At 36.3% G+C, this 13,873-nt stretch overlaps 1 protein-coding gene across 6 annotated transcripts in view; it reads left to right on the top strand.

Annotated features, from left to right (window-relative positions):
* The window catches only part of LOC123315007 (mitogen-activated protein kinase kinase kinase 13-B), a 33,133-nt gene extending 23,839 nt beyond the window's left edge, over window positions 1-9,294 (top strand). For all 6 annotated transcript variants that reach the window (XM_044901606.1, XM_044900903.1, XM_044903731.1 and 3 more), the window contains 6 exons: window positions 216-594; window positions 2,152-2,539; window positions 2,829-3,236; window positions 3,325-3,718; window positions 3,829-4,162; window positions 7,026-9,294. In XM_044901606.1, coding sequence (XP_044757541.1) covers window positions 216-594; window positions 2,152-2,539; window positions 2,829-3,236; window positions 3,325-3,718; window positions 3,829-4,162; window positions 7,026-7,293 — 2,171 coding nt within the window. In that variant the 3' untranslated portion in view covers window positions 7,294-9,294. The remainder of the gene's footprint in view (window positions 1-215; window positions 595-2,151; window positions 2,540-2,828; window positions 3,237-3,324; window positions 3,719-3,828; window positions 4,163-7,025) is intronic.
* The last annotated feature ends 4,579 nt before the right edge of the window (window positions 9,295-13,873 follow it).

Raw genomic sequence — 13,873 nt, 5'->3', positions numbered from 1 at the left:
TGTCGAGTATTTTGCATTATATTCTCAAAATTTCTATTATTTCTTTGAGTGGAGGTTGCTTCATCAATTGTTCACACGCTGAAACAATACAGCGACCTAGTAATCATTAAATCTTGATGATCTCCAAATGAGCGAAATCATGGATGGGTGATCTAGTGTTCGCTCAGGTGTTTGTTCGGCGTTAGCCTTATTAATTCTTATTTTCTTCCTTTCAGACGACTGGGAGATCTCCTTCGAGCAAATTACCGACCTCACCTACCTAGGCTGTGGCGGACAAGGCGCTGTCTTCTCTGGAAAGCTCAACAACGAGCCGGTGGCCGTGAAGAAAGTATCAGACATCAAAGAAACGGACATTAAGAACCTCAGAAAGCTAAATCATCCGAATATAGTAAAATTCAAGGGCGTTTGTACGCAGGCGCCGTGCTACAGTATTATTATGGAATTCTGCCCATACGGACCTCTCTTCAATTTGCTCAAGAACCAAAAGAATATCGTCACGACGAATAGGGTGGTCTCGTGGGCCAAGCAGATAGCCAGCGGAATGACGTATCTACACGCGCACAAGATCATACACAGGGATCTGAAGAGCCCCAAGTGAGTATGGTGACTTTAGCCTTGCGGCTTTCACACTCCTCCCCAGAGGAACATTCACTTATCCTAGATATTTCAGATATCAAAAGGATTAAGCAATAGGCTTAGATGATCATTTTCCAATACAGATTCTCCATGGTAATTATTGTAATGGGGAACCTTTTTTGAGCTCAGAAGTTGGTATTTTATTGCCAATTCTTGGTGTGAAATCTTGGCCACAGCTACCAATTGGATTTTTTGTCTACTCTATCAATTCCATTCTAAGGATAACATAGGAGCTTTAGATAATACCTTGTAAGGGTCTAGGAGTGCCTTCCATACATATGTAGGTATGCTTCGAAAGTCTTCCAGTTCTGGACACTGGACAGTTCTGGACTGTCCAGCTGTTAGTTTTGCCGGTCAACCGAGCCTGACTGTCTCCTCTGATGACCTTTCCATGAGCCACAAAAAATATCTGTACCAAGAGTGTCTGTCAGAAGCCCCACCATCCCAAAGCTCAGCTTGTGACAGCTTCAGGAGCGTTTTGACGTAGGTCAATGAAGGCTCCACAATTTTTTGCCTTTTGTTCTTCTAGAGAGCTGGCTTATATTGATACTTTCCAAGCCAAAAAACGGTTCAGGTGCAACAGGTGTTAATCTTGATGTCCTTTTCGCAAGTTTATTGGTTTTTTATATCCTTCAGAACCATAACACCCTGGCATCCATAGGAGAGTCATCTCATTGTCTAATTACTGTTGGTATTATGAGCAGAGAAACCTAGCTGTTTTAATTATAGGCTTACAGTGTTACCTTGATTGTCCTTTGATATAGTTGTGCACCATTTAAGGGTTCCCTTGATGACAATCCTGACCACAATTGCCTCGGCTTACAAGTAGAGGAGAGTTTGATTAGACTGGACCTTTAATGAGTAACATCGATAGGAGAAACCCCATTTAAAATGAGGATATTTCAATTATTTGTGGGTGTAAGATCACGCCTTTAGGTGGTAGCCCCCTCCTTATCAGTGCCTCTGAACTGAGGTCTTGTGCTCCATTGTTCATCTTCTTGTAGTTGCAGTGGAGTTTCTCTGACCATAAGAATAGTGGTTGCTGGGCCTCCTAGGTGTGTTGTCTCTGAGAGATTAATACAGATGCACAGAATATGTCCAACAGTTTCATTACTGATCCTGCATCCTGCATCAGTGGCACAGGAACAACCAGGGTATCCCCCACAAGAATCTTAAATAGCAATAGTGGTAGAGTACCATACCACTCTGAAGTTTTTGCAATTATATTTATGAATAGGCACGCTCAAATTCTGTTTGGCATTATTTTCCATCTAAAGACCTAGTTGGGAGTGATGGATGACGTGAATAGAGCAGTCTAGTTGTGTTGTTCAAATTCTTCTTCTTCTTGGCAGTAATTGAATTCTTATTCAATGTTTTTATCGAAATTTTGTATCACTTCAAGTGTGATCCACTCAAACTTACGGATAATATCCAGCTGGAGCCTTTGTGAGTCACCTTGTGAATACCCAGACAAGTACATGTCTAAAGATATACAATGATTTCTTCTGTTTTCAGCGTACTCATTGGGGAAGGCGAGATAATCAAAATCAGCGACTTTGGCACGTCTAGGACGTGGAACGGCGTCAGCGAAAAGATGAGTTTCGCAGGGACGGTGGCTTGGATGTCACCCGAGGTGATCCGGGAGCAGAACTGCTCGGAGAAAGTGGACGTTTGGTCCTTCGGCATAGTGCTGTGGGAACTGTTGACCTGCGAAGTGCCTTATGAGGGGATGGAACAGAGCGCGATCATGTATCTAGTTGGCTGTGGTAAATTGAAACCTCCGATTCCGTCTACGTGTACGGAGGGTTTCAAGTACATCATGCAGCTGTGCTGGAAGATGAACCCGAAGGAGAGGCCGTCCTTCAAGTTACTGTGCAATCACTTAGAAATAGCTTCAGAAGAGGTAGGTGGTGAAAATTGCTGTCAGATCTTTACAATGCCATTGTCTTCGTCTGGGGGGGATTGAACCGTATCTCGTTGCATACTAGATGGCGCTCGAGTCCTACCTGATAATACTCAGAAGCTACTACTAGTATTTGATTAGGATCTGTCAATTCTTAGTATTGTCCTGATGATGATAAATCGTCTACTTTGATTTAGATCGTTACACTTGTTGATATTCATATCATCGGGTGGTATACATCTGAATCAATTCTTATTATACATTCGATCAATTCCATTTCTTCTTTCAGTACCTCGCCAAATTCAAGGACGAAGAGTTCTTCGCCACTCAGGAATCGTGGAAGAAAGAGATCGAGACTGAAATGACTCAGTTCAAGGCGTACTTACAAAAACACAAAATGGACATACAGAACGAACACGAGCAGTTGCTCAGGACCAGAGAGATGGAGATCAAGCACATCAGGGACATTAGGGAACTGTATTATCGGAAGTTGGAGAAGGTTGTGCAGATGCAGCTAGAGCTGACGTCCGTGAAGCAGCAGTGGGAGGTGAAACAGTGCGGGAGGAAGAGGGATATCCCAAGCAAGACGAGGTTCAGTAGGGCTTTCATCAAGAAGAATGAAAGGCGGAAAAGTACGCATAGCACCACGCCGACTAGTCCGGAACATAGCTTGACTAGTCCAGACAGCCCACAGATAGTAAGTCACCTTCTCCTATATTCCATACCATATTTTACGTTTACCTATCCCGATAATACCTACTTACACGTTACTCTTTTTTCTCCAGAGGCCAATTCTCAGACCACCAGTGTTCTCCTGCCTGGACCAAGACTGCATACAAGAAGAGTCCGAGGCTTCAACATCCCTAACTCCTTCCATGAGATCACGAAAGCGACATCACAGAACGAGCTCGGGCTCGCCAAGGAACTCCTCTTGTTCGAGAAGTTCCAGCTACAGGAACTCGATGCTCATAGACATAGGTACCCAGACCGACTACATGGATTACAGCGAGACTGACATGAGCCCCATAAGTCAGCCATCGTCTGTGGGACCGTCAACAAAGTCCAGCATGCCTAGGAGAGTGATCTTGGAACAGAAAATAGCCAATGAGAATGAAGATGAAGGTGCCAATGGCAATGGAACAGTGCAGTTACATTATATGCTTCAGCCTATTAATCCAGGTATGTTCACATCCATTTTATGTGTAGTGTGTCCTTCTGATTATCCTAGATAGTCAAGTTCGCAGATTATTATTGTTTCTATAGTTACACGTAACATCTTGTTCTTTCAGGAATACCAATTTTCACCAGATGCAGCGCCAGCAGCATGGATCAGGAAGACAACGGGAACTGTAACGCTGACGAGATAATCAGATACAGTGACGAAGATAACCTAGAGACCTTGGCTCAGAAGGTGTCTGCGTTGAAAAATGGGAATATTTTCATGGACATTAATGGGACCGCGGAAAATGGAAATTTGACAGATCATTTTGGCAACGACATCGCCAGGAAGAGGACCAATTCTGAAACTAGGGATGTGTTGGACAGCACTGAAGACGCAGCTAATGAGGACAGCTATACGGACGAGGAGGGGGAAACGTACAATCATACATTGAAAAGAAAGAGGTAAGAAAGGTTTCCTATATTGAATAAAATATAACATTTTCTCTTTGAAAAAACGAGTGTTTCCATAATATTTAGACTAATAGTTATGTTGTCGAACTTTTACTCACTTTCTCTAATTAACTGCTCCATATAATTACTATAAACAAATAAACAACGTTGGTCTTGAAGAGTGCAAAAATTCATCAATGAAAACAACATTCACAGGGAGAGACAGTTTACAAGTAAGCACGATTAGAACGTCCATCAGAAAAATATAAGATACAATTGATAATTTATGAGCGATACAAAATGAGAGTACTAAATGAGGAAACCACTAATCGTTGGTTTCGAGAAGAACAGGAGGCTTAAGATCTAATCTGTATATAGAGCAAGATGAATATGAGAATACGAATTCTAATTAGATCATTCCAAATAAGAGAGTATACGAATACCAGAGGAGACCTCCCATATTAGAGTAGTTCACATCGATTCGGCAGAAAATCAACTAAATCCAGGGTCCACCCTGAAGGCATAAGGATTCATTAATCTGAAACTCGATGACAGTAATTAGTCATATGTAAAGTGATAGCGGAGTTAACACTAGAGTCAAACAACGAGAAGTGAATTGATCAACAATAAGAGAGAGAAGATTTCCAAAGGGGGGCTCTGCATTGATCATTTAGTATCACAGAACTTGCGTGTGATTTGGTTGACATTTGGAACTAGTCAGTAGAGTAGACAAGAGCAAGGTCGGAGGGGCATCGCTCTATTTTAAACATGAACAGTCTAATTGGTGTATAGAAATCCATCGAAAAAATACATGGTAGAACATTTTATTCCCCTGTATCTCGATACTATTTCAAAATGTTTTTTGTTGAATGAACTTTTCTCTATTCCTAATTGTTCTAAACTTGAACCAAATTTTCAGTAAGCAAGGAAAAGATTTGAAAATAAGGTAATCATAGATTTGATCCGCATTCCAGACATCATTCCAGCACATCATAATCACCTTGCAATGTTTTTATCATATAGTTTCAAGACTTATAGCAAAGAAGTTATACTGTCGATCCAAATTAAAATTTCAATCTGATGTACAGGGTGGGCAAAATTCGTTGTCTACTGAGGGGATCTCGTGAACTATAGCAGCTAGAAGAAAACGGACGACACATTCTCGAGCTCTTTTTTCTTGACTAATCCAAAACTGAAAACAGATCCAGCCTAACGTTCATAGATTTTGAGTTATGGACGAAAATTGAGAAATGGTCATTTCCAATGAAGCTGAATAACTCGTATATTTGAACTCGTATTCGAAATCCGTTGTTACATTCTACAGGCACTTTTTTATGAAGAATTCGAATATGATATCATTAAATTTTTTCATCCAGTCATTTTCGAGATACGACAGGGATTTCCGATTTTTCAAATGTAAACTATAGTTGAAAGTTCTCTCATTCTGCTGCAATTTTTTTGTTGATTTCAAAAATGTATCATATGTCGCTATTCACTTGAATATAACATAAGAAAAAAAGTTCAATACTTTTTCCTGCTTTTCGATTCACTGTTGAATTTTTAGTAGGCTGGCGTAACCATAGCAACCGTTGAATATGCATTATATTTTGTGAACCTGAGCCTCTATGATTGAAATCACGGATTGCTGAATAAATATTTCGATGATTAATTTGCCATCGTTTGTTCTCGCGATGTTTGGCATGCTTATCTTACGATGGTACTCAATTCGAATACTACCGTGGACAGACGTACCTATTTTTCATCATCTTACTCTTGTAAAAATCATAATTAAAGATAGCTTTCGTATTTCATTTATATTACTGATTCTTTAAGATTCTTCATGAATTGAAAAACGATAATTGAATAAATTTTCTTCTTTAATAATCAGACGAAAGTCTTTTACTCTCTTTTAAAGGATATCGATCTCGATATATAAAAAAATAATTATTCGACATTCTGTGATTCCTATCACACAAGGATGAGTTCACATAGGATTATGTGGAGTTCACAAACCATAATGCATTTTCACCGGACGCTATGGTTACGCTAGCCTACTAAAAATTCAACAGTGAATCGAAAAGCAGGAAAAAGTATTGAATTTTTTTCTTATGTTATATTCATGTGAATAGTGACATATGATACATTTTTGAAATCAGCAAAAAAATTGCAGCAGAATGAAAAGACTTTCAACTATAGTTTACATTTGAAAAATCAGAAATCCCTGTCGTATCTCGAAAATGACTGTATCAAAAAACTTTGCAATATCATATTCGAATTCCTCATAAAAAAGTGCCTGTAGAATGTAACAACGGATTTCAAATACGAGTTCAAATAAACGAGTTATTCAGCTTCATTGGAAATGACAATTTCTCAATTTTCGTCCATAACTCAAAATCTATGAACGTTAGGCTAGATCTGTTTTCAGTTTTGGATTAGTCAAGAAAAAAGAGCTCGAGAATGTGTCGTCCGTTTTCTTCTAGCTGCTATAGTTCTCGAGATCCCTTCAGTAGACAACGAATTTTGCCCACCCTGTACATATTATGGATATTCAGAATTTTGAAACAATATTGTTAAAGAATTAATTTAATATATGAAACGACTGTATTCAAAATTTACTATGTGGACTGTTGTTCGATAATAGATCCTTACTTTTTTGGCACATCACAATTGAATTTTGCTAAACTGTTAACTCTTATGTTAAGAACGAGTTTCTCCAAATTTTGGATAGAATACTTGAAATTGACAGAATGAATCCTATCATACACTAAATTGTCATCACCGCACTTTCTTTCACATTCTTTCTCTTGCTTTCATCATTGCCTTCACTACACATATCGACAAACTTTTGAAGCTAACCAAAAAATTTTTTTTTCAGTCTGACTCGAAGGCCAATATACCCGGGCCGTAGATCTGGTCGCTATAAATCGGCGCTTCACTTTCAAAGGCAGCAACTTGCCTCCGACGAGGGCAACACTTCAGAATACTCAGTATCGCCATCCAGCAAGAGCTCAACTCTGGAATCCATGAATGCCAGGAGAACTTCGAACGGAAGCTTGAAGAGGACCAGCAACGGTTCAGACACCACGTCTGACAGCGATTCTGAAGATAACGTAACCATAGTCACGCAGGTTCATTGTGCGTAGAGATACTTAAATGAATTCTTAGATGAGAGCGTGTAAGATTTTTTTAAGAGTTGGCTCTTGAGATTTGTATATAGCAGTGATGGTTCGAGAGGTTTTGATGAGGTCGTTGAAGTGTTCCCAACATTGCACAGCGTTGTTTAATCATGATTTCGAAAGATTTCAAGAAAACGTGATGGAAAAACAGAATTTCTTCACATTCCTAATAAGTGCGGATTTCGGTCAAGTCAAGGAAATTCATAGTAAAGAAAACAGTTAATAGCAGGAAGCAACAAAGCCCAAATAGAAGACAATTGATTCCTTTACTTTGTCTAAGCTATTATTTAAACTTTTCCTGGTGGTTCCTTAATATGTACTTACATAAAGAGAGATGAGGTTCTTTTTTCTTTATTCTTCGTCAAGTAATCTATGGAATTTAGAAGGTTAATATTCTTTATAAATGATTGTAACAATGGGCGTCGAATTATGAGTGAGGAGCAGCGAAGAATTATTCAAAATCATTTATGGAGATCCTTCTGAAAACTTTTAATATCTTTTTATCTATGTGAAATCGAAAATATTGCATGACCTCAAGAATCTAGTGTTACAATATATGTGCCAGTCAAAGACACTAATATAGTAACTATGAATGACGGCATGCTATTCAGTTATAATATCTAAGAGATATTTTTAAATGACGTTATACTCATTGAAAAAAAAACTATTTGTATATATCTAAGAAAATGACCTCATCAAAAACACTTCTATTATATAACTATAAATTTAATGATATAACATTGTCAGGAGATTATCTAGATCATTCCACACTAAAAAAAGACTGTTTTGAAAATTATTTAAACTGAATTATTTTATTAGGAATCACTCCAGTGACTTAATTTTTCTGTAAATTTCATGCAGCGAAGAAAATTCTCTTGCTTGCATCCAACTCAAAATTGTATACGTTTTCGGTTGATTTTGAAAAATTGACGAACAGGTTTCTCTAATTTGCCTCGAATGTAAGATGTTCCGTATTTTGTAAGTAGAATAGCGAAATTTTAGAGCCTTTTTGCCATTTTTAGCAGGCCAATTTTTCTACCGAGAGACTATATATTAAATGCAAGGATATACTATTTTTATCGCTATGTTTTGTATAGATCTATAAAAAATATAGATTGATGTTATATTTAACTGAAATTCATCAAGAAGTCTACAGTAGATGTCGTTGATACAAAATAATGTAACTTTGGTAAATGGTTTTGGTTCTACGACTCGTTAGATAATTAATAAAGTGAATACTAGATCACTGAAAGTTTGTAATGTAGAGGTTGATTGAAATTGAAAAAAAGTGAAGAACTATTTTTCTTGTAGAAAAGTGAAATTATACAAACTCCTTTTCTCTGTATTTAGGAGGACTACAATATTTCTTTCAATTTAACCACTTGAATTTACTCAGAATTGTGATTATGAGCTCTCATTTGTCCATTCTCATTAGTTTTTAAGGTAAAATGATGTGATGTGATGATATTTTTAGGTTATGTTGTGTTTCATTTTAGGAGCACTTATTTTACATTCCTTTTTGACTGTTGATAATTTCTTATTGATTTTTATACCCTAAATAAGTATTTGTTATATAAGTATTCTTTAAAGTTAATTATTTAAATAATTTTATTTTTCTTAATGTTCTAGTGTTGTGTGTTGTATTTATTTTTTTCGTGATAAAGTTCAGAGGAATTGAGTGGTTGATTATATGCGTAGTACTTACCCATTCGTAAAGTTTGAAATATTAAATTCTCATTGAACGTTATCTGTTTCAACTCTTTTCTTAATTTTAACACAGTTATCTAGAGATTTTCGTAAATGACAGGAACTGATTCAAATGAATACTTGTTTGGTGTGAAGCTGTACAAAATTTAAGAATGATTGGTTCTGGAATTCAGAAAATATTATAAAATGTAAATATTAGATACAATTGGAATTTCTTGTGGCTTAAATCACTGTCAATAAATCGAACACAACTACTTCAAACAGAGTTTTTCTTGAACCTTACTAGACTTCCATCAGAGGGCGAATTGGAAAAATGTATTTCCACAAAAATATAGGTACATTATTTACTGCACTTCGTTATGAAAAGTCTAATTTTGTCTTATTCAGTGCAAACAGTATCTAGGCTAGAGGTTTACGAGAATTCTTGGCGCTGGGGACCGTACCCACCCTGACCTCTACCTATCTACGCTTTCCTACACGCAAAATTGGCGTTCAACCTCCAATGGTTTCACTTTGTATACAATCTAATTTTCTTCATTCTCATTTTTTAGCAGCTTCTAATAAAAAAATCTAGTAGCAGTGTTTCTTGCTCTTATGTGATGTCAATATGCAGTCCACTTGTCACCTGATGTCCAAATCTATGATATAACGTTTAATTTTAACATAATCTTCTCCTTGAGGCACCGTTTTACAAATGTCGAAACCTTATTTGTACTCCCAGTGGTGCCGGATAATTTCTACGTTTAAATTAGTCAACGACGCCAAAGAATTTTTATGAAATCGAATTCCCCAGCCGAAAACTCTTACCCTTGTCCCATAAAAGTCGATGGCGATAAATAAAACCTAGTTCATTCGTTTAAAGGTGCCACATCATTTGAAATAAATGTCTTCGGGTGGGACATTCGTTATCTTCGGGTAATTAAAAAAATGTAACGCTAATGTTCCTTTGTTTATGACGCGAGTTGTGTTGGAGTTTGGCAAGAAAGATTAATTTTGAATGTCTTCTGTTTCACCCACATTAAACCCCCGCTAACTGTTCCTCGGATGTTGTCACTCCATCGGGCATAAAAATAATACTTCTTCTATACGGTTGGAGAATAGGAAACTGTTGTTGTTTCAGTGTTTGTGACTTGATAATGGAGTGCATTCTATGTTTCCTATGTAATGAGGCCGAAACGACATGAAATAAAATTGCAAACATAGAACAATCAAGGTTTTCGTGAATAGAAGGTGGAGATTCCGAATTTTTGGAAAATTTCGGACTGTTTAAGATCATAGAGAAAGGGTCTCTGTCTTGTCTCTGTTTAAGATGATAACGGGAACACAGAACTCTTCTCCGAGAACGATATTGAAACATAAGCTTCTTCTATAGAAGTGTTCGAAAAAAGCGTAAGGGAATGGTCAGTTTTGACTTCTATCATCGTAATTTTCAGCCACTGACAGTTATCGTGAATAAGCACTGATTAGATTTTATTTTTCCAATTTTGAGAATATGGGATAAGTTCCGCTTTCCCATTGAAGGTAGGCGTAGTACTTTTTGACAGTTATTGTCAATTGATATTCGAAAATAAGTTGAATACATTCCTACGATTTGCAAATGTGCTGTATTGTATTCATAAGCGATTATTGGTGTGTGAAAATGTATTAGTTTCGAGAAAGAGTGTAGCATTTTCATTTATTCAACATGTCGTTCAGTTTTCTGTATGTAATCAAGAACTACAGCTATAGAATTGGTTGTTGTTAAACTATCACCCTTTGTTGATGATTTATTTTTAAAAGAAAAATTAACGTGTAAATCACAAATATTCGTAAACAGCTGACAAAATAGTCCAGTACATTCTTGACATAGAAATACCAAACGTTGATCGATCGAGATCACAGATTACTGTAATCTGTGATCGATATCAACGAAGAAAAAAATAAAACGAGAGAATATCATTGGACTTTCTTTGATAGAACAAGGATAAATGACATGGTGGCGCAGCCACGTAACAAATCTCTTATTCTTGATTTGGTCAAATGCATTCAAAAATTGACGAGTGCGTACACCATGTTTTTATATTATTATTAGACATTAGCGAAAAATTCTGCTTTTTAATGTCGAACAATATATTGATTAACTATTCTACGTTTGGTGTCATTTTTTATTGAATTATAAGTTTGTAAGGAAACCTTCATTTCTGTTTCAGTTAGTAAAGGCTAATTTATTGAATTCAATGTTTTCTTCCATCGACCACACATATCATGCATACCTTCTATAGCGTGTAATAACATGAATTTTGAATTACATCATAAAATGTCTGATTAGTTAATTATTCGACATTCGAGATATGTAATTGCAAATTTCAGTTCAGCAATCCACAATTCTTCATCGTTAAACTATTCATTTACCTAAATACTTCGGTCGAAGCAAGTGACAGAAAGGTGTTGAAGCGCGAAATGAAAATGAGAATAATTGCAGAGATTCTTGATTAGTTTCATTTGCAGATTCGGAATTGAAAGATTAGCTATTGAGTTATTGAAGACATTAAACTGACGAATTACGATGTTTAAGTATATATATATGTGAATTGCCATACCATTCATGTGGAAAATTCGTTCAGGAGAATTTCATATTAGCATTGAGTAATGAACTCAATGATATTAGTGACCCAAATAATTCGTTGAGGAAATCATTTTTGCTGAAATTACTATGATCTTTCGATTTTGGGTAAAAAAATTTTATGACCATGAATTTACTTCTTAAAAAAATTGAAGAAAACGATCAGACAATCGAAAGAATCATAAAAAAAATATGAAACATTTGAGGGTTAAGGGCCAATTTCACCAAACGGTGATAAACTTCGCTCAACTAAAACTCAGACTAAAACTCAAAAAAACTGTTTCTAACATTGTCATATGTTTGCTTATGAAGCGAAGTAAGGAGGGTAAGGAAACCACAAAATGCAGACACTACATTTGAACTGAAGATAGTCAGCGTAATCGACATAAATCGGTGAGTTTCTTTAACGCCAGGTACTTCTAATCTCAGTTTATATCCTTGGTGAAATTGGCCTTAATTTAAGTGAAAATATCAGGGCTTTTTTGAGTTGGCAACTTTTATCACTATAGTGAATACAGTTCCTATACTGCATTCACTTTTATTTTAGCACTCGGTTGGCCATGGAAATTTGACACATTTCACTCTGTATAGTACGAAAATGTGGGGTTATGAAGCTTGTCTAAACATTTTTGGGTTTTAAATCAACGCTATGTTGCCCGTTCAACGTAAAAGTTTCTGTTATTACGTATTTTATCACAATGTCGGATCTCTTCTGAAAATATGTGACGAACATAATTAAAGTTTATACAAACTGATTGAAGGCATACCAAATCCAGTTATTTGCATGGAAAATACAAGAGATCAGTATAATATCATAATATGCACTAGCGTGAGGACAGTTAATGTTCGTTATCTTCTTTGGCTAAAGTTTGAATACGTTACATCAGTTGTAGATTTCAAAAATATTAACCTGAAGATGAAATGCCTATGATGCAGTGGTTGGGAATGGGTATCTCCCGAAGAAATCAACAGATAATTACAAGAATGTTTAATTCTTCAACAAAAATCATCTTGCATCAATATAAGTAAAAGTAATTAAAGGAAGTTTCAAGTCAAGATGAACTTCATCTATGAACAAAAATTTCACATGAATAAACAATTAACAGGACAATTGGCGCGTATTTGTGGCTGTTCATCTTAATAAATTGATATAATAATAATAATTAGGTATTTATTGATACCTTAAGGCATTTACAATGTATAGGACAAGTAAAATGAAAAATAGAAAAATTATTTTCGGGAACTTATTCTACGATGACATTCATCAAAAATCCTGTAGTAAACTTTTCTCATTAATTCACTCAAACATAAAATTCTCAAATGCCACCACTTTTTTGGGTCTCCCAATAGAAGGAAATTCTTTGTCATCCTCTTCATTCACAATCTTTCTGATTGTGGAAATATTCAGCTGAAATATTAGTCGCGTAGATTCAGATGAAACAATATTATATAATTTCTCTTATACATTGAATATGTTCGCTACCGTCTGACGTATTGTGGATTTTAGAATATCAGGGTATAACTATTTGGATTAGCGGACCTGAATTCTAAATAGCACTTCCTGAAATCCTGTCCCTGTTTTCAATCACTTTCGGCATTTTCGTAATAAATATTGATATTAGTTGTGGCAACGGCGTTATGACATTAACGACATTTCATGAGTGCCAACTTTACTGTCTTCCAGTTACAAAAACTTGAGAAAATTATTTCATGGCCAACCGACCGCTATAATAAATGTGAATGGAGTATAGATATTTATCCCAGTCAAGCAATGATACCAGAAAAATTAGATACAGATATGACAGCTGAACATTAAATATGAAACAACTAACACCAATTTTTAGGATATATTATGTGAATGATTCTGATGCAGGTTTGTGGGTATCTGTGTATTTCGGTTTACTAACCTGATCTGCCCCGTGTGACGTCATTGGCTTGCTGAAATGAAGCACCATATTAACTTCCGGCATCGTGAGCAGAAATGTAAACAGAACTGTCAAATCCCCATCAACACTGCTGATGAAAGCCTTACCCCCAAGCTATTTACGCTGGGACAATATCCCTCGAACTGCACCGATCCGCTCTGTGAACTCTCCAAAAACAAAAGATGTTCTGCGGGGGTGATTCAATTTTAAACAAATCAGCGGGAAGGCATCAAGACATCAAAGCCCGCTCCGTTATTTACGATGTGTCCGCTGGCACTTGTCGGTTTTATGTTTTTACAAACAGAAATAGATA

Source organism: Coccinella septempunctata, chromosome 1 (genome assembly GCF_907165205.1).
Source record: "Coccinella septempunctata chromosome 1, icCocSept1.1, whole genome shotgun sequence".
NCBI lineage: Eukaryota > Metazoa > Arthropoda > Insecta > Coleoptera > Coccinellidae > Coccinella > Coccinella septempunctata.
Note: the sequence above shows the minus strand (reverse complement) of the source record. Positions and strands in the feature narration are given on the sequence as shown.